At 46.1% G+C, this 24,343-nt stretch overlaps 1 protein-coding gene across 1 annotated transcript; it reads right to left on the bottom strand.

The window, feature by feature from the left end:
- Window positions 1-3,668: 3,668 nt before the first annotated feature.
- On the bottom strand, window positions 3,669-20,833 carry SVOPL (SVOP like). The gene is made up of 15 exons (XM_072923500.1): window positions 20,793-20,833; window positions 18,263-18,389; window positions 17,633-17,724; window positions 16,564-16,662; window positions 16,052-16,123; window positions 15,823-15,947; window positions 14,537-14,600; window positions 13,029-13,154; window positions 11,546-11,674; window positions 9,886-9,959; window positions 7,980-8,182; window positions 7,327-7,438; window positions 6,844-6,925; window positions 5,299-5,388; window positions 3,669-4,945 (listed from the first exon to the last, which is right to left on the bottom strand). Exons 2-15 carry the CDS (start codon window positions 18,339-18,341, stop codon window positions 4,775-4,777), a joined length of 1,518 nt encoding a protein of 505 aa, XP_072779601.1. The 5' UTR covers window positions 18,342-18,389; window positions 20,793-20,833; the 3' UTR covers window positions 3,669-4,774.
- Window positions 20,834-24,343: the final 3,510 nt, after the last annotated feature.

Here is a 24,343-nt window from a genome sequence, read left to right as displayed (position 1 = left end):
ACCTGTTGTATATACATAAAACATAAATGCATATGTATTAAACTGTCTTATTAATTTTTATGAGCCTGTGCACTTATTCAGTCATGTAGTTGTAATGTAGTGTTTGTAACCCAAATTCAGTTTTTCCATCTGCTTCAGCCTCAAGGTTGGTGGGGCCTTTTCTTATTTCTCTTCAGCTTGGATGCTTGCATTCCTTTTAAAGTAACCTTGAATCTCCTTTGTTCTCTCTGCAGGCCTTTTTGTGAGCACACAAGTTAATAGACCAAACAAGCAGATTCCAGCTAAATCCAAAATTGGTTTCTACTCCAAGTTAAATTTCCAATGCCCTGTTTCAGTGCCCAGCATAGGGGTGATCATCCAGAGGGTCTCACCTGTCTGTCTGTGCTGGCCAGGTTTGGGATGAGCAGGTTGGTGACTGTCCCTGTGTTTGCTCCACAGGATGAAGAAGCCAACCATGCAGAGCAGGGATTTGAGCATGTGTGGGAGGATGGAAACAGTGATCACCAAAAGCTGGGGAAGGCAGAAGTTGCCTTCCAAGGAGAGGGACGTGTCAATCCTGTTAAAATTCAGGCTGTGAGACCAAAGGAAAAAAAAAGGTTAGATTCAAATTTCTTACTCAGGTTCTAATATGCCATTGAAGAGATTTCTAAAAAACTCATTATCCATGATGGGACCTCAGAAAAACAGGAACTGAAGCTTTCCAAAGGGGCTTGTACCTTCCTGCAAGTATCCACATGCAGCTGCCAATTCATGTTTTTGAGTGGAGCTGTGATAAGGCCACATGGAACTGGACCAGAATGGTGGCCAGTTTTCATGGGGAAAAAACCTCATACCCCCAGTGTCTCGGGGTCAAGTGAGAGGTATCTTTGAAGCTCCAAGGGCAGTGAAAATTCTAGTTGCTGGCAGCTTTGGCTTCAGAAAAATCCTGTGAAATAGGCAAATTTAGGAGGCGGCAGCCCACTGTCAGCCAGTGAGACTCAGTGAGAACAGTGGGTATTTTCCATGGGAAAAAAAAACTCATTCCCCCAGTATCTCAGGGTCAGCTCAGAGAAGGTGTTTGGGGCTCCAAGGGCAAACAGCATCTTAATTGCTGGCAGCTTTGTTCTGGAAAAAAATCCTGAAACAATTGTGAATTTAGGGGGCAGCACCTCCCGTTAGGCCAAAGTGACTGGATATGAATGGTGGATATTTTCTGTGAGAAAAAAAAACCTTGTTCCCCCAGTGTCTCAGGGTCAGCTCAGAGGTGGCATTTGGGGCTCCAAGGGCAGAGTCCTTCTTGCTAGCAGCTTTTGTCTTGGAGAAATCCTGTGGTGTTAGGAGGTGGCACCCCTCTGGTCCAAGACACGACTGGACATGAATAATTGCCATTTTCCACAGGGAAAAAAACTTGTTCCCCCAGTGTCCTGGGGTCAAGTAAGAGGTGGCATTTTGGGCTCCAAGAGTAGTTAGTCTGCCAGTTGGAAGCACCTTCTGTCTTGGAGAACTTGTGTGAGATTTGCGATTTTAGGAGGCTGCACTCCAATGTTGTCCAGGATGCAAACAATGGCCATTCTCCATAGGAAAAAGAACTTGTTCCCCCAGTGTTCTGGGGTCACTGGGGTCAGGTCAGTGGTGGCATGTGAGGCTCCAAGGGCAGTCAGAGTCCTAGTTGCTAGGAGCTTTTGTCTTGGAGAAATCCTGTGATGATTGCAGTTTTAGGAGGTGGCACCCCACTACTGCCAAGGTGCGACTGGACATGGTTAGTGGCCACTTTCCACAGGAAAAACAGCTTGTTCCCCAGTGTCCTGGGGTCATGTAAGAGGTGACATTTGGGGCTTCACTGGCAGCCAGAGTCCTATTTGCTAGCAGCTTTGTTCTGGGTAATGTCCTGTAAAGTGTATGAGTTTAGGAGTGATTTAAAGACGTAGTGCTTGGGGACATGGGACAGTGGTGGCCTTGGCACCGCCAGGCACTGTGATCTCAGAAGGCTCCTCCGACCCAAATGATTCTGTGATTCCAAGGACACTCTGTGTACAGCCAGCACAGACATACCTGTGCCTGCTGCAAGCATCATTTCACTTCCTCTCCTTCACTTGGCTGCCAAGTATTCCCGGGCAACAGGGGGCATGGAAGCAGTCCTGACCTGGAGAGGTCAGCAGGATTAGACCAAATTCCCTTCTGAAAAAGCTGACAGGATCTAGCCAGTCCTGTCTCCAGCTGCCTGGGAAGCTCACAGTCCTTTCCAATGGCAAAACAGAGGGAAATCACCTCCTGCAGGGGGACAATGACATGAGAGCTGTGGGGGACAGCAGCAGAGACTGGAGAAGAAACGTAACACCAGAGCTTTCCAAAGGAACACCTGCCAGATCAACCTCCAGGACCTGTGGAAAATATTTTCCAGGTGAGTTGTGTGTCCATCTATTCCTGTCTTCCACTCACAGACCTTTCAGTCATGGTCAGGAGCTGCTCTGGATGGAAGGTCTCTTCTTTTTTAAGGGATAAATAGATAATGAAGACCTTTCCATGATTTGGAAGCGTTTTTAAATATGAGATATTTTGATTTTAAAAAAACCATTAAAAACGTACCAAATATTACCTAATTCTGTGAGTTGATTTTGCTTTTTTTTTTTTTTTTTTTGGTTTTTTTTGTTGTATCAAACAGAGCTTTCAGTTTTATTTAAATTTAGAGCACTTTTCCAGCAAGACTAAGTTGACAGTCAGAATTACAGAATCAGGCACTGGTGTGGTAGAAGAGCATAGAAGAGACTCTGTACATCTTTGCTGTGTACATGTGCCATGAGAAAAAGGCCTGGTTTTGCCTCTCACCTGCTGACATCCTGCCTACCTGTCTTTGTCATAGGGTGGCACTGCACACTAAAATATAGTGGACACTCCCAAAAAATACTCAGTTGTGTTTGCAGCAGGCCTTTGACATAACTTCTGATCATGTGGTGGATTTTTAGGCAGCCCAGAGTCTTTTTTGATTGCTTTTCTATATTGGTGCTGTTGTTTGGTTTGATTTGGTTTCTTACAGAAAGTTTTAACTGCCTGAAGTGAGTTGCTTGTAAGTAATGCCATCCCAGAGTACCAGAAAACAGTAAAGAGAAATTAAGGAGCAGAACAAAATGGTGAGGGAGACCATTCTAGCAACAGAAGTGTGATGAGTGCATACTACAGTAGCAGGGAGTTAAAAAATAAAGAGTTAAAAAAGCAGAGAGAGTTAAAAAAATAAAGAGACTTAAAGTCCTGAAGATACAACTTGACACTCAAGTTGTTGTCCCAGTGGAAAAAGCTGAGGGGAGAAGAGTTGAATGTACTCTGCATCCCGTTACTTACCTGTCTGCTGTGAACAGCTTGAGAATCTCTCTTCAAATAATCCACTTGAAAAAATCTGACTCGCCTTTCATTTTTTGGTCTTAAATATCACCCTAACAATGATCAGAAAGCATCACTGCAGTGCAGTTTGAGATCCAAATTTTACTACTTCCATGCAGATGGTATTTGCACAAAAAGTTGAGGGAAGTACTGTATCCTTTCAAGCTGCTATGTCAGAGACTGTATTTACTTTGTGTCTTTTTCCCCCTATACCTCAATTCACTTAATGATTTTCCTTTTTTTTTTAAATATTATGTATGCAGTGTCACTATTGATAGCAGTAGAAGTAAAGAATCTTCATCTTACTTCCCAGAAAGGGTAGAAAACATCTGTTTATTGAATCATAAGAAAGGAAAGGTCCTTGAGAAATTTACTTTTTGTCTACACAAATCATAGTTATTACACTGGTTGCATTTTTTTATAATAGAAATGGAATGGAGAAGTAATCAACATCAAATACAGCTTACTCAGGAAGTGATAGATTCCAGGGGTTTATATTTCTTTTCTACCCAATCCAACATCAAACATTCACTCTCATTTCACTTGCTAAAAAGGGGAAAAGGAAAAAATAATACATTAAATTAATAAAATGCACATAAACCTCAACAGGAATGGATATGGAAAATAATGTGTTTGGATATATCTAAAAGATCTCGCTTCTGACAGGCAATCCCTGTTTGAAGGGATGGGTATTTTTGAAGTCTGGTTTGGAAGCCCTCATAAATGAATTTGATCAAACATCTATCATGCCCTAAAGAATATGGATTATTAAGAATATGGCTGCTAAAGAATATGGATTATTCTTAGCCTATGGTTTTGTATTCTATATAGGTCAGACTAGACTGACACAGAGTGGTGTGGCCATGCTCCTGCATGCCATGAAAATCTATGCTGGGATAAATAAATTTATTGGAATAACAGGACTGCTCACCACCTCCTCTAATTTAACTGTGATTTGTGTGATTTGTACATGGGAGACTGCTAAATTTAAGCTTTCCCCCTTAATCTTTGGGGCTTAGTGTTTTGGCTAATTGCTTTACAGAAAACACTGACCACAAGGGTTTAGCTGATGGACCAATGAAGGGGCCTTGAATTTGATTAAGAAATTACTTTGGTAATTTAGGTGCCCTCTGCTGTTCCTCTCTCCTTGCAGCACCGGCAGAGCAGAGCATGTGCCTGGGAAGCTGCACCTTCAGGTCAGGTTTAGAGAGAGATGTAAAGAGGGGCTTGCACAAGCTAAAGCTCACCTGCTTACATGAGGTGGCTGGGGCTGGCAGCCTGGCTTGTTCTTTCACAAAACAAGCTTTGGGCAACTGGGATAACAGTGCTTCAAGATACTGCAGCAGCACATTCCTGTGAGTGCCTATCAGGCTTGAGAAACCTCAGGAGAGCTGGGTTTGGATTCTGGCTGCATCATCACCTACAAGTCCCTAAGAGCATTTAGAGCCACAGGAGCTCCTGGAGTGGTGGTACCCACCTGCAGGGCCCTGCCCTTGGTCTCGATGGGCAGTGTGACTGCAGAGATGGCACAGATGATGCACACGGAGGAGAAGAGACACAGGGCCCCCAAGAAGGAAGTGCTCATAAGTACCTGCAGGTTAAAGAACATCAAACAGGAGCTTGCTGGTGTGGGGGGCTGGCACTTAATTAGCAAGAAAGAGTGGACAAAGGGTCACAAGCGCCCGAGAGACTCCACAATAGAAAAAACAGTATATTGTGAACCTTAAGAGCTTTCAGAAAGTATCAAATAGTAGTAAGTTGAACTCTGTGATGAGAGTTACTCAAAGCTACATCTGGCAAAGACCACCCAAGTACTCTGTATATGGGGTTGGGAGGGAATTGATTACATCCTCCCTTTTTTTGGATGAATTTCAGGGACATCTCTCTGTATTTGATGGCAGGGTTCAGCACAATGTTTACCAACATTATCAAGCATGCTCTTACTTGAGATATAAATGGAGCCACCATTGCTCCTACACGGCATAATGCCCCACTTGTCCCCATCCCCAGTGCTCTCATTGTGGTGGGATAAACCTAAAAAAAGCCAGAAATAAATTGGATTAGTGCAACAGCAATCTGCAATATATTTTCTTTTTATTTTAAATTTTTTTTTTATTAGAGAGACCCATTGTTTTATCAATGGCAGCTAGTGGGATAAGATATGAAAAGAAATAAAAGCTCCCTTGGGCCTTATTTGAGCCATTACAAATCTCTCATTTTTTTCCCCCCAAGTAAAGTTTTAGGGCAAGTCAAAGCTGGATGTGATTCTCCTTTGTTTAGCACCACTACCTCCACTTTATTTCCTGGCTCTATGATCAAAATCACAGAGTTTAGGTTGGGTGCTAAAGGAAAAATTCTGTTTACACTGCTGAGCCCTGTATCTGGGAAGCAGGAAGAAAAGATATTGTCTGCAGCATTCAAGTTTGCCTATTCATTTTTATCAACAGCACCTTTGTTTAGAAGGAAGAAAAAGAAAAACAGATCCCAGTAAGAAATATTCGGGCTTAGAAGAATGTGCTTGGTGTCATTTTTCTTTCACACTTCCCAAACACCTGTGCCAATGAAACACTTAAATATGAATTTTACTGAACTTTTAGTCCTCTTAATATCAACAGATTTTAGCAAATATACTCATATAAGCCTTTTCTTTAAATACATTACTGGGCCAAGCAAGTTAATTCAATAAGAGTCCAGGCACTTGGCTCAAAAGATTTTGATCGTTGATTAAATTGTGAGTAGAATTGATTTATAGTATGGCTGTTACAGCAATGGTCTTTACATCAACAGCAACTTATTCAACACTGCTAAAATTGTGGTATTAAAGCCAGGTGCTAATTTAAATATTACAGTGCACTATTAAAAGTGCAAGGGAGTTACTTCTGTTTGCTTTGGATAGCTTTAGTCAATTAACAAGCAAATCCATTTAACACCATACAATTGTTTTTTAAAAAAAGAACAACAAAAAGCCCAACAATTTATACTTAACTTGCAGAACTCACAGCTCCAAAGTTGTATGAAGGAAAAGCTCTTTAAAGGCTTAAAACCTTTTTCACACAGAACATAGCAATTTCCATTAAGTGAAAAGGATCCTACATATAACCCCATATACTACCTCAAACAGACCCTTAAGTGCTGGAAAATGTTCCTTTTAGTGGTAGTCTGTTCTCTCAATATGGGGGTTAAATAGGGGAAAGATTGTGGGTGTTGGAAGATAGTGGTACCCAACATCCTCAAAAATGTTTTATAAGAGCTAAGTGACAGTTGGCTTAATAGGGCACTCCTCTTCCATCTACTCCTGTCATCTCCAAGCTAGTTTCCTGCTTCCTTCTTATATCTTGCATGTGAAAACACTGGCCAAGATGACAGAGATACACAGGTCTAGGAAGGTGACTCTTAACTAGTTCATAAACTAGCAGGCAGTGTTCCTGGGTATACACAAATGGTATTTGAAGCCTCCAAGCAGCTCAACATACCTCAAGGAGAACCCACCTCTGCTGTGTAAATGTAGATGGTGTTGAAGTTGGCTGAAACCAAGGCACGCAGCATGAAGAGAAAGCCAACTATGCCTGCACTGGAGAGAAAGTAATGTGGAACAGAGTTAATGTCACTGAGCAGCATCAGCAGAGATACCAGAAAGAAAGAAATGGGGAAAAAAGTGAATGAAAAATATAACTGCTTTCCAATGCATGTTGTTTACACATTTTTAAAATTTTCTGGACTGTGCTAGAAAGCAGCTTGTTGGATGCTTAGGGTAAGCCATGTGGGCTCAGTAGTACAAGTGAGCCCTTCTGCACACCACTGCACCACAGAATCTGCTGCCAAAGCTTTCCCAGGAAAATGAGAGCCGGTCAGAGGCTTTTCTCAGACCTATAAAAATGACTGGCCTGACAGACTGGTGAATTGAGAATACCAGTGATCCTCCCCTCAGAATTTCATACCCTCAAACAAGACCCATAGTCTGAGCCAGAGTACCTTGAGGTGCAGATGTTAAGGAGAAGAAAGAATAGAGCTGTACATCCCATGGTGATACACAGGCTTAGACGCCTTCCGAGGAAATTGATGCTGAGAATGTTCACGGGATTTACTGGAAATAAAAAGGAAAACCATAAAAAACCATTCGATGATCTAACTGCAGTGATTGTCTGCCTTGACAGACCTTACACAGTGTGACTCAAAGATACGTGTCTGTGTGCCCGATGCCTACCAAACATCCTGTAAAATGCACAAACCCTATCATTCTCTTCCTGCACCTAAAGCTTGTGATTTGTCCGTGTCCCTTTTGTTTCACCTTCCCCTCAGATGATGAAGCCTGTGCTTCTCTGAAGTTGGCAGGACACCAGTGTCTGTCCTGAGCCATGCAAGGAAGGCACAGCTGGGTGAGCAGCACAGGCCTGGGTGGTTTTTGTTCCCTCTGCCCACAACCCAGCCGAGCACCAGGGCCTGAGGTGTATCCCACGGAGTGCCCTGCTGAGCCAGGTGCCACAAGCTCATGGTTTGTATCCCAGGAGCTGCCAGCAGTGCCCAGTTCGTGTCGGCCCCTGCCACCAAGTGCACGCAGAGCTCAAACCTTTGCGGTGAGCACTGTGAGAGGGGAATGGCAGGGCAAGGACGGGGGAAGAGGTTACGTGCGATCTCCCCGGCGGTGCTGATGATCATGCTCTGGTAGGCAGCAGGCCCAAACAAGCGGCAGTGGCAGGGGCTGTGGCTCTCCTCAGAGTCATCGCTGGAGTCCGGCAGCGGTGGGGCTGCAGAGCCACAGACAAGGTCCCGCTCCAGCAACTCGGCGCTGGTCAAGATGACGCCGTAATAAGCGAAAGCTATGCCAAGCCTGTGGGGAGAAATGCTGCAGTGAGGTGCAGCTATGATGGGGAAGGTGAGGAAACTCAAATGCAGCAGGTTTTGGATGCCCTGGAATCTCTGCTGCTGCTTGCACCAACTCTGCATGATGGAACCCCTTAGCCTGAGCAGAGAAGTGGCTCTGGCATCCACCTGTCCCATGGCACTCCCCTCCTACCTGTGTCCAGGCACTGCTCTTTCTCAGTAAACCTCACCCCATCTCATAGCTCAGCTTTGTATTGGGTTTGCATGGCCACGTTTTGCTAGTGGGTTGGGACTACAGGGGTGGCTTCCGTGGGAAGCTTCTGGAAGCATCCTCCATGCCAGATGCCAGCTGGCTCCAGCTGCTGACCAAGGCTGAGCCCATCAGCAGTACTGGTAGTGCCTTGGGTATAACATTTGCTAGAACTGGAAAAAACTGTGCAGGAGCAACAGCAGCCAGAGAAAGAAATGAGAACATGTGTGAGAAACATCACTGCAAACACCCAAGTCAGTAAAGAATGAAAGGTAGGAGGTGCTCCAGGTGCCAGAACAGATTCCCCTGGTTCCCATGGTGCAGACCAGGGTGAGGCAGCTGTGCCCCTGCAGCCCATGGAAGTCCACAGTGGAGCAGAGATCCACCTGCAGCCTTTGGAGGTTCTCATGCCAAAACAGGTGGGTGCCTGAAAGAGGCTGTGACCCCATGGGAAGCCCATGTTGGAGCAGGCTCCTGACAGGACCTGTGGGTCCATGGAGAGAGGAGCCCATGCTTGAGCAGGCTTGCTGGCAGGACTTGTGACCCCCTGGGTGAGGTGAGGGCAGCCTTGCTTTGTCATTATCAAGTAATTCAGAATACACCTGATCATAAGCAGGCTGAAAATTAATTTTCACTTTTTTATCCCCCCCTGGCAGTTTCAGAAATGATCAGCAGAATTTGGGCCACCTGGGAAGGCAGAGAATGCAGGGGGGCATGGGAATGCACACCTGAGAACATACTAGGAACTCCTGGGATGACTAGGAGACAACGAAAGATAAAAACCCAAAAGGATATTTGATATTTCATAACACTCATAGAAGTCAAGGGGGAAAAAAATATAAAAAATTCAAGGCCTGACTTCACAGCATTTTGGGTCAATGAGTTCCCACAGACCTATTATTTATACATTACCATTCTAGACAGCAAAGCCAATGAAACATGTATTACCCTTGCACACAGGTGCTGGGATCACTGCATATGAAACCTGTCGCCTCAATCTTAATTTCCCCCAGTGAGTAGCACTGGTAATGGTGAATGTGTTTCTGTCAGAGCCCTGTCTCACCGGTCCTTTGGCCATCCTTAGGGAGAACAAGTTTTCCCCAGGCAGGGAAGGAGAGCTGCAGGCACACAGCTAGTCCAGCTGCAGTCAGGTGTGGGCTCTGCCCTGTAGCTCTCCCCTGGCTCCCAGGAGCTGCCCTGTCCTGAGGAAAGACTCATAGCACCATCCTGGAAGTCCAGCCCTTTTCTCCCTAAGGTAACAGCGACCAGTCAGGGTGTCTGAGGTGTGGTCTGAAACAGGACAAACCTATGGTGATCCATTCTTCCAGCTGCCAAGGATCTGCAGCCACCATCAGAGGCAGAGTGGTGTCCTGTTAAAGGCAGGGTCATTGGGAGCCTTCTGCTCCCTGCACACTGTCAACCAAGAGAATGAGCTGATAAGCAAAACAAAAAAAAATTACCATATGATCCATATCTGCAAAGTGGTTCTGAGGTATTTGGGGTGGATAAGGTCCTTGAATCTTCCCCTTCTCTCCTGAAAATCATACAATAGAAATAGAAGTTTCTATAAAGGCATATTTTATATGGGATCAAGTGTTCTGTGAGAGCAGTTGGCACGCCAGGCCCTCCTGTGCTCCCCCTGTCCCCAGGCTGCTTGTGGCACAGAGTCACAGATGTGTAACACAGCACCCATCAAACCTCCAGAGAGCAAAGCCCTGCTTCCCAAAAGATATCCACAGGAAACTGCACTGCAAAGGATGGAGGAAGGGAGAAAAGAACATCCTGAGCTCTCCTGGCCCCAAAGCGCCCCAGATCTGAGCAGTCTGGTCCCATTGTGACCGTGATGGTGCCAGAGGGGGCCCTGATTGCTGCTGGGGGGCCAGCATTGCTGGGGCTTCTGTCAGCTCCCACTGCCCTGTGTGCTGCTCTGCCTGGGAAGCAAGCTTTTGGACATGTAAATCTTTCTGGGAGGCCTGAAGTGCCAGTGAGCAGAGACTAGCCAGCACTAGGGATCCTGCCCGGCCTGCTGCCCCCCAGGGTCCCACCACCAAGGGGAGACAAGTTCACAGGGATGGTGTGGGTTGACTTTATTTTTATTTTCCTCATCATTGGTTAAGCCTGAGAGAGGCCAAAACTAATGAAAACCCTTCCCACATCCAATGTAGGTGCCTTACATAAATTCAATTAAATTTCAGGGAAGCTTTAATCCTAACTAATTCCAATACAATAGCACCATCTTGCATGAATTGCTAAGGACAATACTTGGTGCCTGTAGGATTGAATACGCAGGAAAAAGATCCAGGAAAGGGATTTAAAAGAACTGAATAATTTTGAGGCCCTGAACAATGGATTTGTCTTATCTTCCTGTCTTGGGGGGTCAAAGGAGCCACCTAAGCCCTCCCATCCACCAATCAGCCAGGCCCAGACTGGGTGAGAGGGGGCAAAATCTGGGGGAAGACTGCCCCCCCCTCCCCCCCCCGTAGCACCCACACACATTTTTGGACATTTCAGTCCAGCAGCAATCCACTCCTGAACTGCTCAGCTGCTTAAAGGTACAGGTGGTGGTATCTGTAAAATGGTCTCTCCTGCTTTGACCCTCTCCTGCTGGTCTGTGGCTCCACACTCAGGGATCTGGGGTCCTGGGACACAGTGGACAAGCCAGGCCAGGAGCTGGGAGAAGCCTCTGGAAGCACTGGGGTGACCTCATGGCAGGGATCCTTGCAGCCTACCCACTCACAGCCCTGAGAGAGACCTCTCAGATCTCATGGCAGAGGGGACACCCCTGCGGGATGGGTGGGCAATAAGGAACGGCGTGCTTTGCCAGTAGCCTCTTTTGTGGTAAAGGAAGCAAGTATTTTCTTAGCCCAATATTTTTCTGAGCAAACACAAACTGAGAAAGAAAAAAAAAAAAAACCAGAAAATTCCATTCCATTTTGAAGGCCAAGGTTACTGTTTCTCCAAAAGAAAACTGACATCTTCATCATTGCTTTCAGCAGCTGTTTGGAAAAGAATCAGGCAAAGAGGACAAGAGAGGCAGAGCAAGATGTGGTTGGCAGTCCCACTCCCTCCCTGAAGCCCAGATGCCGCCTGGGATGGATGGGCTAGACAGCCTGGACTTACCTTGGCAGGCTCCCTCAGCTGCCCCTCTGGCATGGCCACCCCATTCATCCTGGCTATCCTCTGCAGCGTGGCCAGCGCAGCCCCCATGTTTCCCGTGGACACATTGTACCGTGCCGACTCCGGGATGAACTGGAAGCAGAGCAGGAAGCCTTTCTGCACCTCTCTTGTCCTACTCACAGCTTCACATCATGCCCAGGAGCCTGCTCAAGTCGGCACAGGGCACTCCATAGGCAGGAGCAGCCTTTTGCCTGCCCTTTCCCCAGCCATGCCCTGGGGTACTCTGTGTGTCCCAGCCCCCCAAGACCCCCAGGGGCTCGCCCTGCCCAACAAACCCATTTGTTGATCATGCCACTGAGCCATCTGGGTCAAGTGCTTATGAAAGGTGAAAGCCAAAGACACAGGTTCAACAAAAACAATCCTGAATTAATTGACATTCTAAAATGAGATGAGGCACATATTGCTGAAGCAAATGTCTTGGAAGGCACAACAAGGCCATTTTAATAAAAAGGAAGAAGTGATTAAAATGTAACTAGTCACTAGCATTTGGTACTCTTTCCAAAATAAAATATGTTTTTTATTAACTGGCTCTATTAAATTATAAACAATTACATCTATTTCACTCAAATAGGAATTAAAGACCCCTTTTTTAAAGGTATGTATAGTAACTCTGTCTTTACTTTTGCCCCCAGATTACAAACTTCAGCTATCCAAATTTTCTGGCAAAAATAATCAGGGAAAAAAAAATCCAGGTTGCATGAATGTACATTCACAGCAACCTTACATTTGCCTGCCCAGGTAGCACTCCAGATGGACTTGTGCATTCATTCAGCTGCAGGAAGAGCTTTTACATCTCTACAGACTCCACCAGCCACAGCTCAGCACTGCAGTGCTCATGAGCACTGTAAGCAGGGATTTTCCACATCACCCTCCACAAATCAGATGGTTTTCATGTCCAAGACCATGATGGTTCTCATGGGTTTTCTGAAGCAGAAGGATACCTGGGGAAATTGTGGATTTCCCTGGCACTCTGTGAACAGTTTACTGAGGCTACTTTCCTCAGTCCTAGAAAATGTTAAGACTGAAGAGAGTGTGCTGTGCCCAGCATTAGAATGAAGGTATTATTTGTCATTTTTTTCACATACTATGTAGACTGTCTTCCTCTTGGTGCGGGGCCCATCACTGCAGTCCCTGAGTACTGCTGGCAGCCTGGACACTGGAACCTGGGCTGCTGGAGGGCTATAGCAGACTAGTAAAGCCAGGCCAACATCAGCATGGTGGCTGCTGATGATGATGCAGACCTGAAGATGGTCTGCAGCCCTATCAGGACTTCAGGACCTTACCAAGCCACTGTGTGAGAGGACAGAAGAGGAGAAAGGAGGACACAAGAAGAGCCTAGGATGAAGGGGGTGGAGGGCAATGGTGCCTGGGGAGACATCGGGGTGATGGCAGTACAACAGGGAGAGGAGAGTGGAGATCTTCCTACCTTGAACACCAGGATGAGAAGGATGCCAGGGATGGAGGCAATTCTGATCAACCACCGCCAGCCAATGGTTAGGTTCACCACTGATGCCAGGCCAATGATTAACAAGGATCCTGCCAACCAAAACACCTTTCCAAGGGAAAGAAAGGGGTTAGAACATGAACACATGGCAATGATTTGTTTATTGGTCTTCCCTTCTGGTCCGGTTCTGTGGATAGATGGGGAACTGTGCTAGGGAATGCCAAGGTTCAACTGAGACATCTTGTGGCTGTCTGAGAAGCTGGGCTTGGGTGGGAGAAAAAAGGGAAAGGCAAGAGTTTGGGGAGGGACAGAGAATTAATTAGCTCCAGGTAAAAAAATTAATTTGCTGTGGATATAGCTGTACTTAAAACCACTGCTTTTGTCCTTTCAGTCACTTCTCTGCTAATGCTAATGAATTTTCCTGTTGTCTAGGTCTCTCCAGGGAAGCAGGAGATTTACAAGCTCAGAAGGAAAAATCAGCCAGATTTCCACTGCTGAAAGTTGGTGGCTCTCCAGTAGACTCAATGCCCAGCTATACCAACAGCAAATCTGGCCTCTGATCTGCAAGTACATTCCTTTCTGAAGTTCACTTGTTGCCATTAGGAGACACATCCCTTTCCAGGGGACCACCCAAGGGAGTTCAGCCAACACAAATCAAAAAAGCTGCAGCAAGTCCATGAATAGCCTGTGGGCAGAAATAACAAATTTCTGGGGAGAAATACAAGATTGTTCTTCCATAAATCTTTGTGTTTCTGATAACACTTTGGTAATGATGCCCTGGGATCAAGGAGGCTGCAGTGAAAAGTAAGTTATCCCCAACGAAGAAGAGTTTGGTTCAGCAGTGGGATGAATTTGTGCACTCAGAGGTGTCACCACTGATCATCTGCACATACAGCAACTGCCCACTGCAGAAGTAAGCAATGACCCAGCAAGCGGGTACAACCCTCCCAGCATGTATCAGGCCAAATTTGGGACTATCTGTGCTAACCCTCCTGTGCAAATGCCCTGGCAGAACCAGAACAGGGAGAGGAGCAGATTAGGACCTCACCTGAAAGTCACTACATAAACCACTTGTTATCTCTGGGGGTCCAAAGAACGGGGAGGGGGGATACACCTCTTGGAGTGGGCTGGGAATGCCACCAACTCCAGCGCCTGCCACTCCATCAGCGCTGGCCCCATTAGACCAGGTAGCCACATTGTCAATAGGACAACCAAGAGGCTGGGTGTCAGCCATCACTCAAAGTCCCTATAAAATGTTTGGAGCATCAAACCATTTGAGAAGATATTGCCTCTCTCCCGTGTACGTCGTTAATAACACAGATGCCACACTCTGAGGTGCAGGACGCAGTGAACACTTGCTCAGACCCAGACAAGAGGGTTTAGTATGGGAAAAGTGCTGATGTGCTGGAGATGTGGCTTCCAAACTGTGGTGGGACAAATCTACTGGGATTTGGAGCTAAAAGAAACAGTGATGTTTTTCTTGTTCTCACCTGGGATAAGGGCAACATGTATCCCCGATATTTGGTGGGCAAAAATTCAGTTTTTATGATAAGTCTAGCAAAAAGGGAAAAAAAAAAGCAGAAATACAGTTGCAATGAGAATTTACATACAAATCAAGTAACAGTTCAGCTCAACTCATACGATGAATACCATTCCTCTTCCACCTTGAGCACCCAGAGAGAAGGAATCCCTGTCCAGTATGCTTCCCTCCTACTCCAGCACCAAATTACATGCAATGGAAACACAAGGCACGAATCCTTTCCAGCCTGTGGCTGTGGGATACAAGTAAGTAAACACTGCAGTCTATACATCAAGAAACCTATGGGTGACTGAGGTGCCAGCACAAGCATAGATACGTTCATAGAGATGAACATTTTAGTAAAGGTTTTTTCCATGAAATAAGAAAAACTCTGTTCCACTTTGTAAATGGTTGAGTGCCCTTGGTACAGGGGCTTGTGGTGCATGCATCTCTCAAGGTCCTCAGTGTGAATTGTGTTTCCTTAGCTGAACAGAGAGAGAGAGGTGGGAAGAGACCCTCAGTGGCTCCTTCTGTCTCAGCCAGTGAAGTGTTTTATAAAATGTTCAAATTTCTTCCATCCTCATGAGACTCGTGAGCAGCCTCCGTGGCCAGGGAATGGGGACCCTCCTGGGAGGGAGGCTGTGCCAGCAGCTCACCAGATGCATGACTCAGGTGCCTTCTCGCAATAGCACCTCTCTCCCCCATGTCCTTTCCTTCAGCAAAGGGATTTTGGGTCAGTGTGACCACTTTAGGGCTTTCCTTTGTGGGCAGCAACCAGGCTTTGAGGAACCATGGATGGTGCTGAAATGTTTCATTTGCTTCAATAAGAGAGTCAACAAAAAAACCCCTATTCTTCCAGATCAGTGAAGTGGTCATTAATATTGTGAATTTTTCTCCCCCACATCCTCCTTTCTGCCCCAACAAGACAAAAACTTAATTTCAGTGGGAACGTTTTATATAATTCAAAAATAATTTTCTACTTAAGCAGAATTGTTGTGACTTTTTTTTTTAAGGAGGAAGCAGCCTTTACTCATCTGTTACCTGTCTAATTGTTTTTACATGTTTTTAATAATCCCTCTGTCACCAGTTTAATGTAAACCAGTTGCCCCCTCTATTCCAGGCCTCAGGAGTCCTTTGGAACTGCAAGTTAGGTCAATTGAATGGCTTTTTGTTTCAAGGTGATGTGGGAATTTAGTCCCATTTCCCCTTCCAGCCACTCCGTTACCTTCTCTGGGGAGGTGGCTTGCACAGCCTTACCCTTGCGCGTGGCCTGACACACCACCTCCTACCATAGCCCGCAGGAACACAAACCAGATGTAGGATGGGGCAAACGAGGTCAGCAGGGAGAAATAGGCTGCCCAGAGGAAGGAGAGAAGCAGGATCTGCAAAAGGGCAGGAATTAGGGTTATTAAAGCACAGGCTCAGCCAGGTGCATGGCTCCTGTGGAGCACAGGAAAAGGACACACAGCCCCCAGCAGTCACTCACCTTCCAGCGGCCATACCGGTCAGCCAGGAGCCCGAGCACTATGCTGAACACCATGTAGCCAAAAAACACCATCTGAGGGGAATTGGAATACAGCCCATTTCCAGCTACACGGGGCAGCTCTGCTCTTTGAGCTGCAGGTGAGCTGTGTGTTCTCAGGGCAGCAGGATGAACTGAGGCACCCAGAACCACAAGGGAGAGGCTTTCAGGGGATGGCTTCATTTGTGTAGGCACTCACTGCTGCAACCCTCAAAGCTGGGGGGTGGGTGGCAGGGTTTTCAAAATAAGAATGTGGAAGTGGGGATTTGCTTTGTCCACTTGCTCTGGGCATGGACATTTGCTCTCATCAGCTTCATTTCTGATGTTAACAATTTTGGCACTGTTCTTGTCCCTGTGAAGAGGCCCTAGGAATTTGTTTGGTTTGCTGGGAAATGCGCTTTCCAAAACCCGTGGTGGTACCCATGACTGTGACCACATGGTGGATGACCTTTCTGGGGGGAACACGAGTCACTCACTGTTGTCACTAAAGCCACCTGCCAGTCTTGGAGCTGCCACTCACATCGGATGAGAGGGGACACAACAGCTATCAGCATGATCTCCATAGCTTCAACCACCTTTGGGAACAAGTGTGTGTGTTAGCAAGAAGGGATGGCACAAGAAGCCCACAGGGAAAATTCAGTCCTACAAAGCCTGCAGCCATGGCAGTTCCACCATGTCAGAACAGTCCTGTGAAGCCATGGTGCCTCCACAGTGGTCTGAGCCCTGTACCTGACCTGGAAGATCTTGGTGACAGGGAGAGGAGGAGAGAAAGGCACACCTAGAAAGCAGGTACAGGTATACTGTGTATCTGGGAAGTTTGGAAAGAGTCATCCTTGGCAGAGAAGATTCTTACCAAGCTGGGTTATTAGAAGATCTTCAACTATCTCTGGAAACCAAGTTGCTTCTTTGGGTATCTAGTTGTGGATTCAGGCGTCTGACATGAACTCTTAAAACTGTTTTTAAGAGTTCCATTGCTCCACTGGCTGTGTGTCCTACACAGTTAGGAATGAGCTGACTGTTTACACACAGCAACTGACTTTTTCACCTTAGCTGCAGCAATCCTCATGGATAGACCCTTGTTATATTTTTAGCCCAGCCTGGCCTCCAGCTTTTGCCCAAGTTCCCAAAACAGATACACAATTAACCCAGGACCATGAAAGTTAAGAAAATTTTCAGGTAGCCGGGGTGAGAAGATGCCAGGCCTTCTGAGCCAGATTGCAGAGGATTTGGGTGCCATGGGGATAACATGAAAAATGCAACTGTGAAGCTAAACCAACCTTCAGGCCCTAACAGTGCTCCAGAACAGGGGGCAAACTATGATGCTCTGGGCCAACCTGCTCAGCTTTGCCCTGAAATGGGTCTGATATCAATGGGACCAAAATCTACTTTCACCAATGGTGAAAATAGCAGAAAACCTGCTTGAGAAGGTATGTATGGAAAAAATGGGCTGGCAGCAGTATGTGCTTATGGTTGTTATTGCACGGCAATGAGAAAAATGAGAAGGAAGCTTTTTCCAGGCTACTACAGGTGGTTGCAGATACCTACCCCAGTGCTGCCCATTATGAGGAAAAGCATGATATGGAACCTCCCAAATCCAATGGTTTCCACAGCTTCTTCCACTGTAAATGTCTTTTGTCCTAAACATAAAAAGAAAATTAAGACACAAAACCTGTCAGCAGTCAAATTGTACCTCCTCTTCATAAAAAAATATTTCTCATGCTTCTGTGGGACTGCACCAGGAAAAAGCCTGGAAACATCTACCAGCTTTATGTCCACTGACCAGGCCCTGGATGTCCTGGTGACAGGGCTGAACAGGGGGTTGCTGAAACAGCAGCCAGTGCAAATGGAGGAAGAACAGCCTTGTACTATTTGAAATGCTTTTGAAACAGAGTAACATTTAAAAAATTATTCCAAGGAAATTAATTCTCAAATTACCAATATAATAAAATGTTTACACAAAGCAGAGGCTGAGAAAAGCCAAGCCAGCCAGCTCTTCCCACTGCCATAGGGAGCAGCCACCAGCCTGATAGGTGTGGTGGGATGGGAGCATGGGATGCTGATGTTGTGGCTCCATCTACAGAGGTTTTAAGCAGCTGGAGTGGCACAACTGAGGACTCTCCCTCTACCCCAGCCAAACAAGGAGCCAAATTTCTAGTCCTGTCAATACAAACCCACCTTTTGGTGGTTCTTTTCTCTCTGTGTGGATTTCCTCCAAGACAATAGCATTTTCTGCCTCTCTTGGTGCAGTGGCCATCAGCTCCTGCTGGGATCTGCCGTCACTTCAGGCAAGGCTGGGATTTACCTGTGAAACCTCACAACAGTCACAAAGTCACCTGAGCAAGAAAATAGCAAGGCAGTTTCTCACACTGGAATGGAAACTTTCAGATACAGTCAAATATGAGTTTGTTTCATGCAACTACTAGAACACGCCCCTTCCCACTAGGGTTTTAGTGAAAAACACATAGAAACATCACAGGGTGAGTTAGCTGAACTGAGAGACATCAGTCATCACATCACACTGGCTGTTTTTATGGAAAGTCCAGGGATTGCCTTAGGGAAAACTGGAGACCTGCTCAGACAAGAGAGCATGTGACAACTTCCCCAGCCCAGAGGTCGGTGAAATACAGTGCCAGTCTAAAAGATGTTGCATCTCCACAGCCAAGACATGATAGAACCAGTAGTGGTTGCCCCTTTTGGAGACTCCCAGTAGAGCTGGGTTTCAGTGGGCAGTAGAGGTGCTGCACTCAGCCTGGTGGGAGCCCCCACTGAAGCAGAGCCAGGTGACCCAGCCAGCTCCCTAACCCCAGGACCCTGAGGGTGGCAGAGTAGCACTTAGCTCTTCACCCAAGCAGCACACAGCTTCCTACTGCAAACCAACCCCTCTGCCTCATCCCTTGCCACACTAATCCCCATCCTCTCAGGGCATCCATAAACACAGCCATGCATTCTGGATTGCAGCTGGAAGCTGGATTCCTCCACTGTTGCTTTTCCTCATCAGAAAAACTCATTTTAATCCCAGGGCAGGGATTAAGCACACTGATTGCTTAAACCCACAACCTTTCCTGATGAGTGCATACTCAAGCACTGCAGAGGGGGGCTCAACACATCTGCACTTTGCTGACCCCCTCTCCTTTGATTACCTCCCTTCAGGAGTGCTGGACTTGGCCCAGGCTGCATTCACAGCCAGCCTGCAGAGACTGGGGAGGCTGCAGAAGGGTGAGAACTGGAGGGAATTAATGGCTGAGAGCATCTAATGAAAGATTAAAAAATCCATTTGAGATAGAGGGCAGCATGAACAAAGAAAGCATGGAATTACTGTACTCCAGGATGGATACCTTGATCCTATACTGAGACACAGTTAGAAGGAGGTCATTAAGGACTAATGGCAGATTAGTCAGTTGAGTCACATACACTGACCTTGCTGTCACAGATCATTACAGTCCAGCACCCAAGAAGATGCAAAAGATATTGGTTACATCTGTCTCTAGCAATGTCCTTGGAGGCAGCAATAGCTGCCAGCAGCACACAGCGTCACCAGCTGATTATGACAGCCAACAGCTAGGGACTATTTCCAAGTGGAACCAGCTCAACAGAAACCAAACAAGGTGCTTGGAAGAGCCCATGGGAAGAGGTAAAGATTTACTGTGTGTCTGAATTGCCAAAGGCTTTGCAATAACAAAGTCGGGGCACCTGTTCTTCTCCTTTTCTGTTCCTTTATGACTAGGGACCTGCAAACACATTCTGCCGTTAGCTGCCACACCACACCTCTGTCTGGTTAAACAGACACTCTCCTCCAAAACCTCTGTGGCAGGCACAGCCCACAGTGCTGGCAGGACAAGCATCGAGCCCTGGGCGTTTGCCCACCCATCCTGACGCTGGGATACCCTGCTACTGTTTGCTGAGGGGTGTTGGAGCATTTCACTGGTACCTGCTGTGGGCTACATGCCTTCCTTCTAGGAAGTGCCACAGCTCTTCCACAAAAGAGGAGAGAAGCCCAATCCCTTGTGCTGCTGTGCAAAACTCATAGCAAGGGTCAGGTGCTCAAGCAGAAGGCTGCAGTGCTACCTCCAGCACCCCACAGTAGCCAGACACCTTCAGAGGTGGCAGGATGTACCTAATGGGAGAACCCCACTAGTCTCATATAGCAGCTAGTAAGCACGTGGGATACACTCTCCAGCACCTCAGAAAACACCAGAAATCTGTGCAGGCACAGATAAACCGCCTAAGAGTTCCTACCAAACCTGAGTTTTGCTCATCCCAAACCTTTGCAGCTGTTTGCCTTGATGGAGCAGCTAGTGTCTATCTTCAGGGAGTCACAAATTTCCCTCTATTTGTAAATCCAACTAAATTCCAATTACACAAGCCAAAAGAACAGTAGTGACAAAGCTGTTGCTGGCAGGGAAAATAAAAACTCTCCATTGGAAGGGAACAACCAAGAGTACAGTGAAACTGCTGCTGGGACCCATTGGAATGATGCTGTGACCCCCCCCCCCCCCAGAGGGCTTTGAGGCACAAAGGCCATACAACATGCACTGCTGCCTGTGACACCACCTGGGAACTCTGTCAGTAAGGTCAGAGACCTTCTCTGGCTGAGACTTTTCCCTGCAGGTGAGAACAGGGCTAACTGATCATCAAAATGATCAAATGCCCCCAGTATTAAGAAAGATTTTACTAAATATTTTTTAATTTAGTGAAACTTTCTTACCTCTGTGGTGTCTCAGGCTCGGAGGAGAAGATCTTTTTTCTGACTGTTTCTCTTCTGCTATTTACTTTTACAGTGCTGACAGTGCTTCTTGTTTGGGATCCAACTCCCAGGGGTCAGGTTTCCTCTTTGCTGGGCACAGGCAGGTCCCTCTCCACCCACCTCCACCACCCAGGGGTAGGTGCTGCAGGCAGGGTGCCCAAGTGCTGACCTGTGCTTTTTTCACTGCATCTGCAGGCGCTTCACAGGCACTGCCCTCCACAGGTGTTGGTGGTTACTCATCCCTTCTTGTGAGGATGACTCCAAGCAGGTGGAAGGAGGGTGCTGGGACACATCACTATTGAAACACCAACAAGATCTTAGCTCATAGGTTTCAGAGGTAGGTTCAGCAGTCAGTGCCCACGTAAGGCACCTTTGCCATCCCCTGCACGGGCATTGCAGCCACTGGCTCTTCTTAGGCCAGATGAAGCCAACTCAGGCACCAGCACTATGCGAAAAATAAGGTCTGCTTCATCCCTCTAAATTTCTTGATGAGGTAGAAAAATGCAGGGAGTATTCGTAGCTTTAAACTGCCACAGGGATCCCAGCCTTGCTGTGCAGCAAATCTCAGTTCCACAATAGATGTGGGCTCTTGACTAGGACCATATGTGCTGACCTTTACTACTCAGTGTTGGTACGGGTCTCACAAGGGCTTCCAAAATCCTTCTGTTTTGAATACATACACTGAACTGGCAACAATGGGGCAATAGTTTTATCAAAGTAACTCCCACACTGAATTCCATCCTTCCAAGCATCTGGAAGATATTTGCTACCAGCCAACATATGCTATCTCACAGCTTTATTTTTTATCTTCTTCTTAATAATATCTAATATTCAGCTGTTATTGGCATCTGCTGAATGAGCTGCACAATCCAAGCTGCCAGATCCATACCATTATGTTTTCATTGCAAAAATTCCAACAGCGTGTGTGCAATGACAGGAGGGAACAGATGTTCCAGCATTCCAGCTCCCCAGGAAGGAAGGGGAAAAAAATTACCAAGATTCCAGTGAAGTTCTAAGCTACAAAGATGAGCTTTCAGGCCCAGGTGTTTAGGGTTGCACAAAGGGATACTATGTCTATTACATTTTTCCAACCATCTCGTGGTATTCTACTTATTTGCCATGGAAAGGCAAAGGCTGGTCAGAGTGAAGAACAATGGAAATTCCTACATTCATGAAAGGCCCAGGAGAAACAAGAGTGGGAGAGAGAAAAGAAAGGTCTCTGTGCTGGCCAAGAACATGATGGAGAGCCATGGTATAGGTAAAGACTGAGGAAAGTGCTGTTTTCTGGAGGAGCCAGAGGCTGAACACCAAGAAACTGTTGACTCCTGGAGTTTCTGAAACTTCAGTCCAAAAGCTAGTTCTTTATCACCAGAACAGAGGACCTAAGAGACTGGACAAGAACTCTGGCCTTCTTCATCATCTACATCACAAAGCTGTCCTGGTGGGAGCAATGGCTCTCACAAGAAGGAATAAAAAAAACTCAGGAAAGAATGGCTGTGAGTGACTAAAAACAGTTTGCTTGACTTCCTTTCTTTGCCTTTACTTTCTACATGGTCATTCACCGAGTTTTGTTTAATGTTTGTTCCCTACAAAATGACTAAACTCATGCCACCAGCTCTCAGAAACAAACTACTCCCTAGCAAAGGGATGAGCTTTGGGTCCAGAAGCACCCAATCCCCTTCAGGCACAAATCCTGAGTCTGCTGCAGAGGGGCATGATGAGGTCCTGGCTTGGGTCAAGTAATCACAAGTCACAGCTCTTCCAGCACTGGGTACAGTTCAGTTAAAGACAGTGGGCCAAGAAGGTCTATTAGTCTGTAACAGTGGTCTCTGGTGCACCTGACCACAGCTGGTGACCACATTCACAGAACCAGCTGAACTACATGTTCCACTCAGCTTAGCAGCTGTGCAGGGAACAGGTAGTCACTGCTCTACTCCAAAATCCTCATCTTCTGTAGGAAAACCTTCTAAAAGCAAAGCACTCTCTGGAATATTTCTAGGTTTTTAAAGAATTCTTAAAAAGAACCCATATGAAACCCAGGGCTCTCTTCAAAGTGTATCAGTGCAACCCTGCTTCTCAGCAATCTGAATGCTTTCTGAATATTAGTGGGCTTGGTCCTCTTGTGCTGTGGGGAAGCACCATTCCCATTTCACAAATGCTCAAGTAGGACACAGGCTGTACTGGTTTTTTATTTTTGGTTGCACACATAAAGAGAGAGAACTGAATACAGAATCAAGCCCAATTTTTGAGTTGCTGTTCGGTACAGTAAATAACAGACCATCTTCTCAGCTGAAGTATTCACAGGATAACCTGTTTTTCTTGCTTAAAATGTAAGCCTTGGACAAAGAGCAAAACACCAAGATGCTCTGAAAGGAACAGATAATCTGTTTCTCGTAATCATCTTCTCAGTTACATTGCAATCACATGGAAGGCTGCAATTAAGATAAAATATGTGTTTGTGCAGAAAATTCACCCAGTGTTTCATAAAGCAAATTCTTTTCTCTGCATTTGAAAATTCATCGAACTACTTTGGCCTTTCTTTCTGCAAGACAGCTTTTCTCCTGAGTGGGAATAGACAAAACAGGCTGGAAGGAAGAAACAAAGGTGATGTGCATATGCTGAGCAACTGTGACACCATCTGCAGTCGTGTCTGTGTGGCTTTTTCCTGTACCATAGGTTACATAAATATGCCCAAAGAACTGGTGACCTGGGACCATGCATGGGTCATGGACAATGCCTGTGCCCACCTCTTCTCAGCTCCAGCTGCTGCTCTGAGCTCAAGCTGTTGAAAAAGCCTCATTGTCACTGCTGCCCAAAGTTAGTTTGGCTTCTTGAGGCCCCAAGGGAAAAATTGGGACTACTGCTTGGCTTGGGGCTGTATTTTCTCCCCTGTCACTGTAGCTGGAGGCGACTCTCAAGCCTGACTACTGCAGAAACATAACCTGTGATGACTATAACACTGTGTGTCCTGCTGGGAACACTCCCATGTGGGTTTTTTGGGGGAGCTGGATATCAAGGCAGTGCGTTCTGAAAATAAGGGCTTGTTCGGTCACACCCCTTGGAAGGGAGCACTGTCCACTCCAAATCGCTTGGTGTACTCTGTTTTCTTTACATAATTCAGGGTTAAAAAAACATAGCCTGTTATGATTAACACTATTCAGTTTGAAGGATTAGTAATTCATGAATATTTCAGAAGATCACAGTACATCAGTACTTCAAATTCATGCCAACTGTTTTGATTCCACTTTTCTTTCTGTTCATTAATATTAGCATTTCTGTACAATCTGCTTTAACAACCCATCTTGAAAAATACAGCACATCTTGAGTCTTCAGTGACAAACAAGTCAATCGAGATAAATGAAATGGCTGCCAATGTGGAAACTTTTGTTTACACAGCTCAAAACTAATGCTTTTGTTAAGTGATGATGTGTGTACATTTCTATAATCCAATGCTGTCAAGCCCTGGAGCAAATCAGATAAAAAGGGGGTTATTCTAGTAAAGCATGTAGAAA

Source organism: Taeniopygia guttata, chromosome 1A (genome assembly GCF_048771995.1).
Source record: "Taeniopygia guttata chromosome 1A, bTaeGut7.mat, whole genome shotgun sequence".
In the NCBI taxonomy this organism is placed as follows: domain Eukaryota; kingdom Metazoa; phylum Chordata; class Aves; order Passeriformes; family Estrildidae; genus Taeniopygia; species Taeniopygia guttata.
Note: the sequence above shows the minus strand (reverse complement) of the source record. Positions and strands in the feature narration are given on the sequence as shown.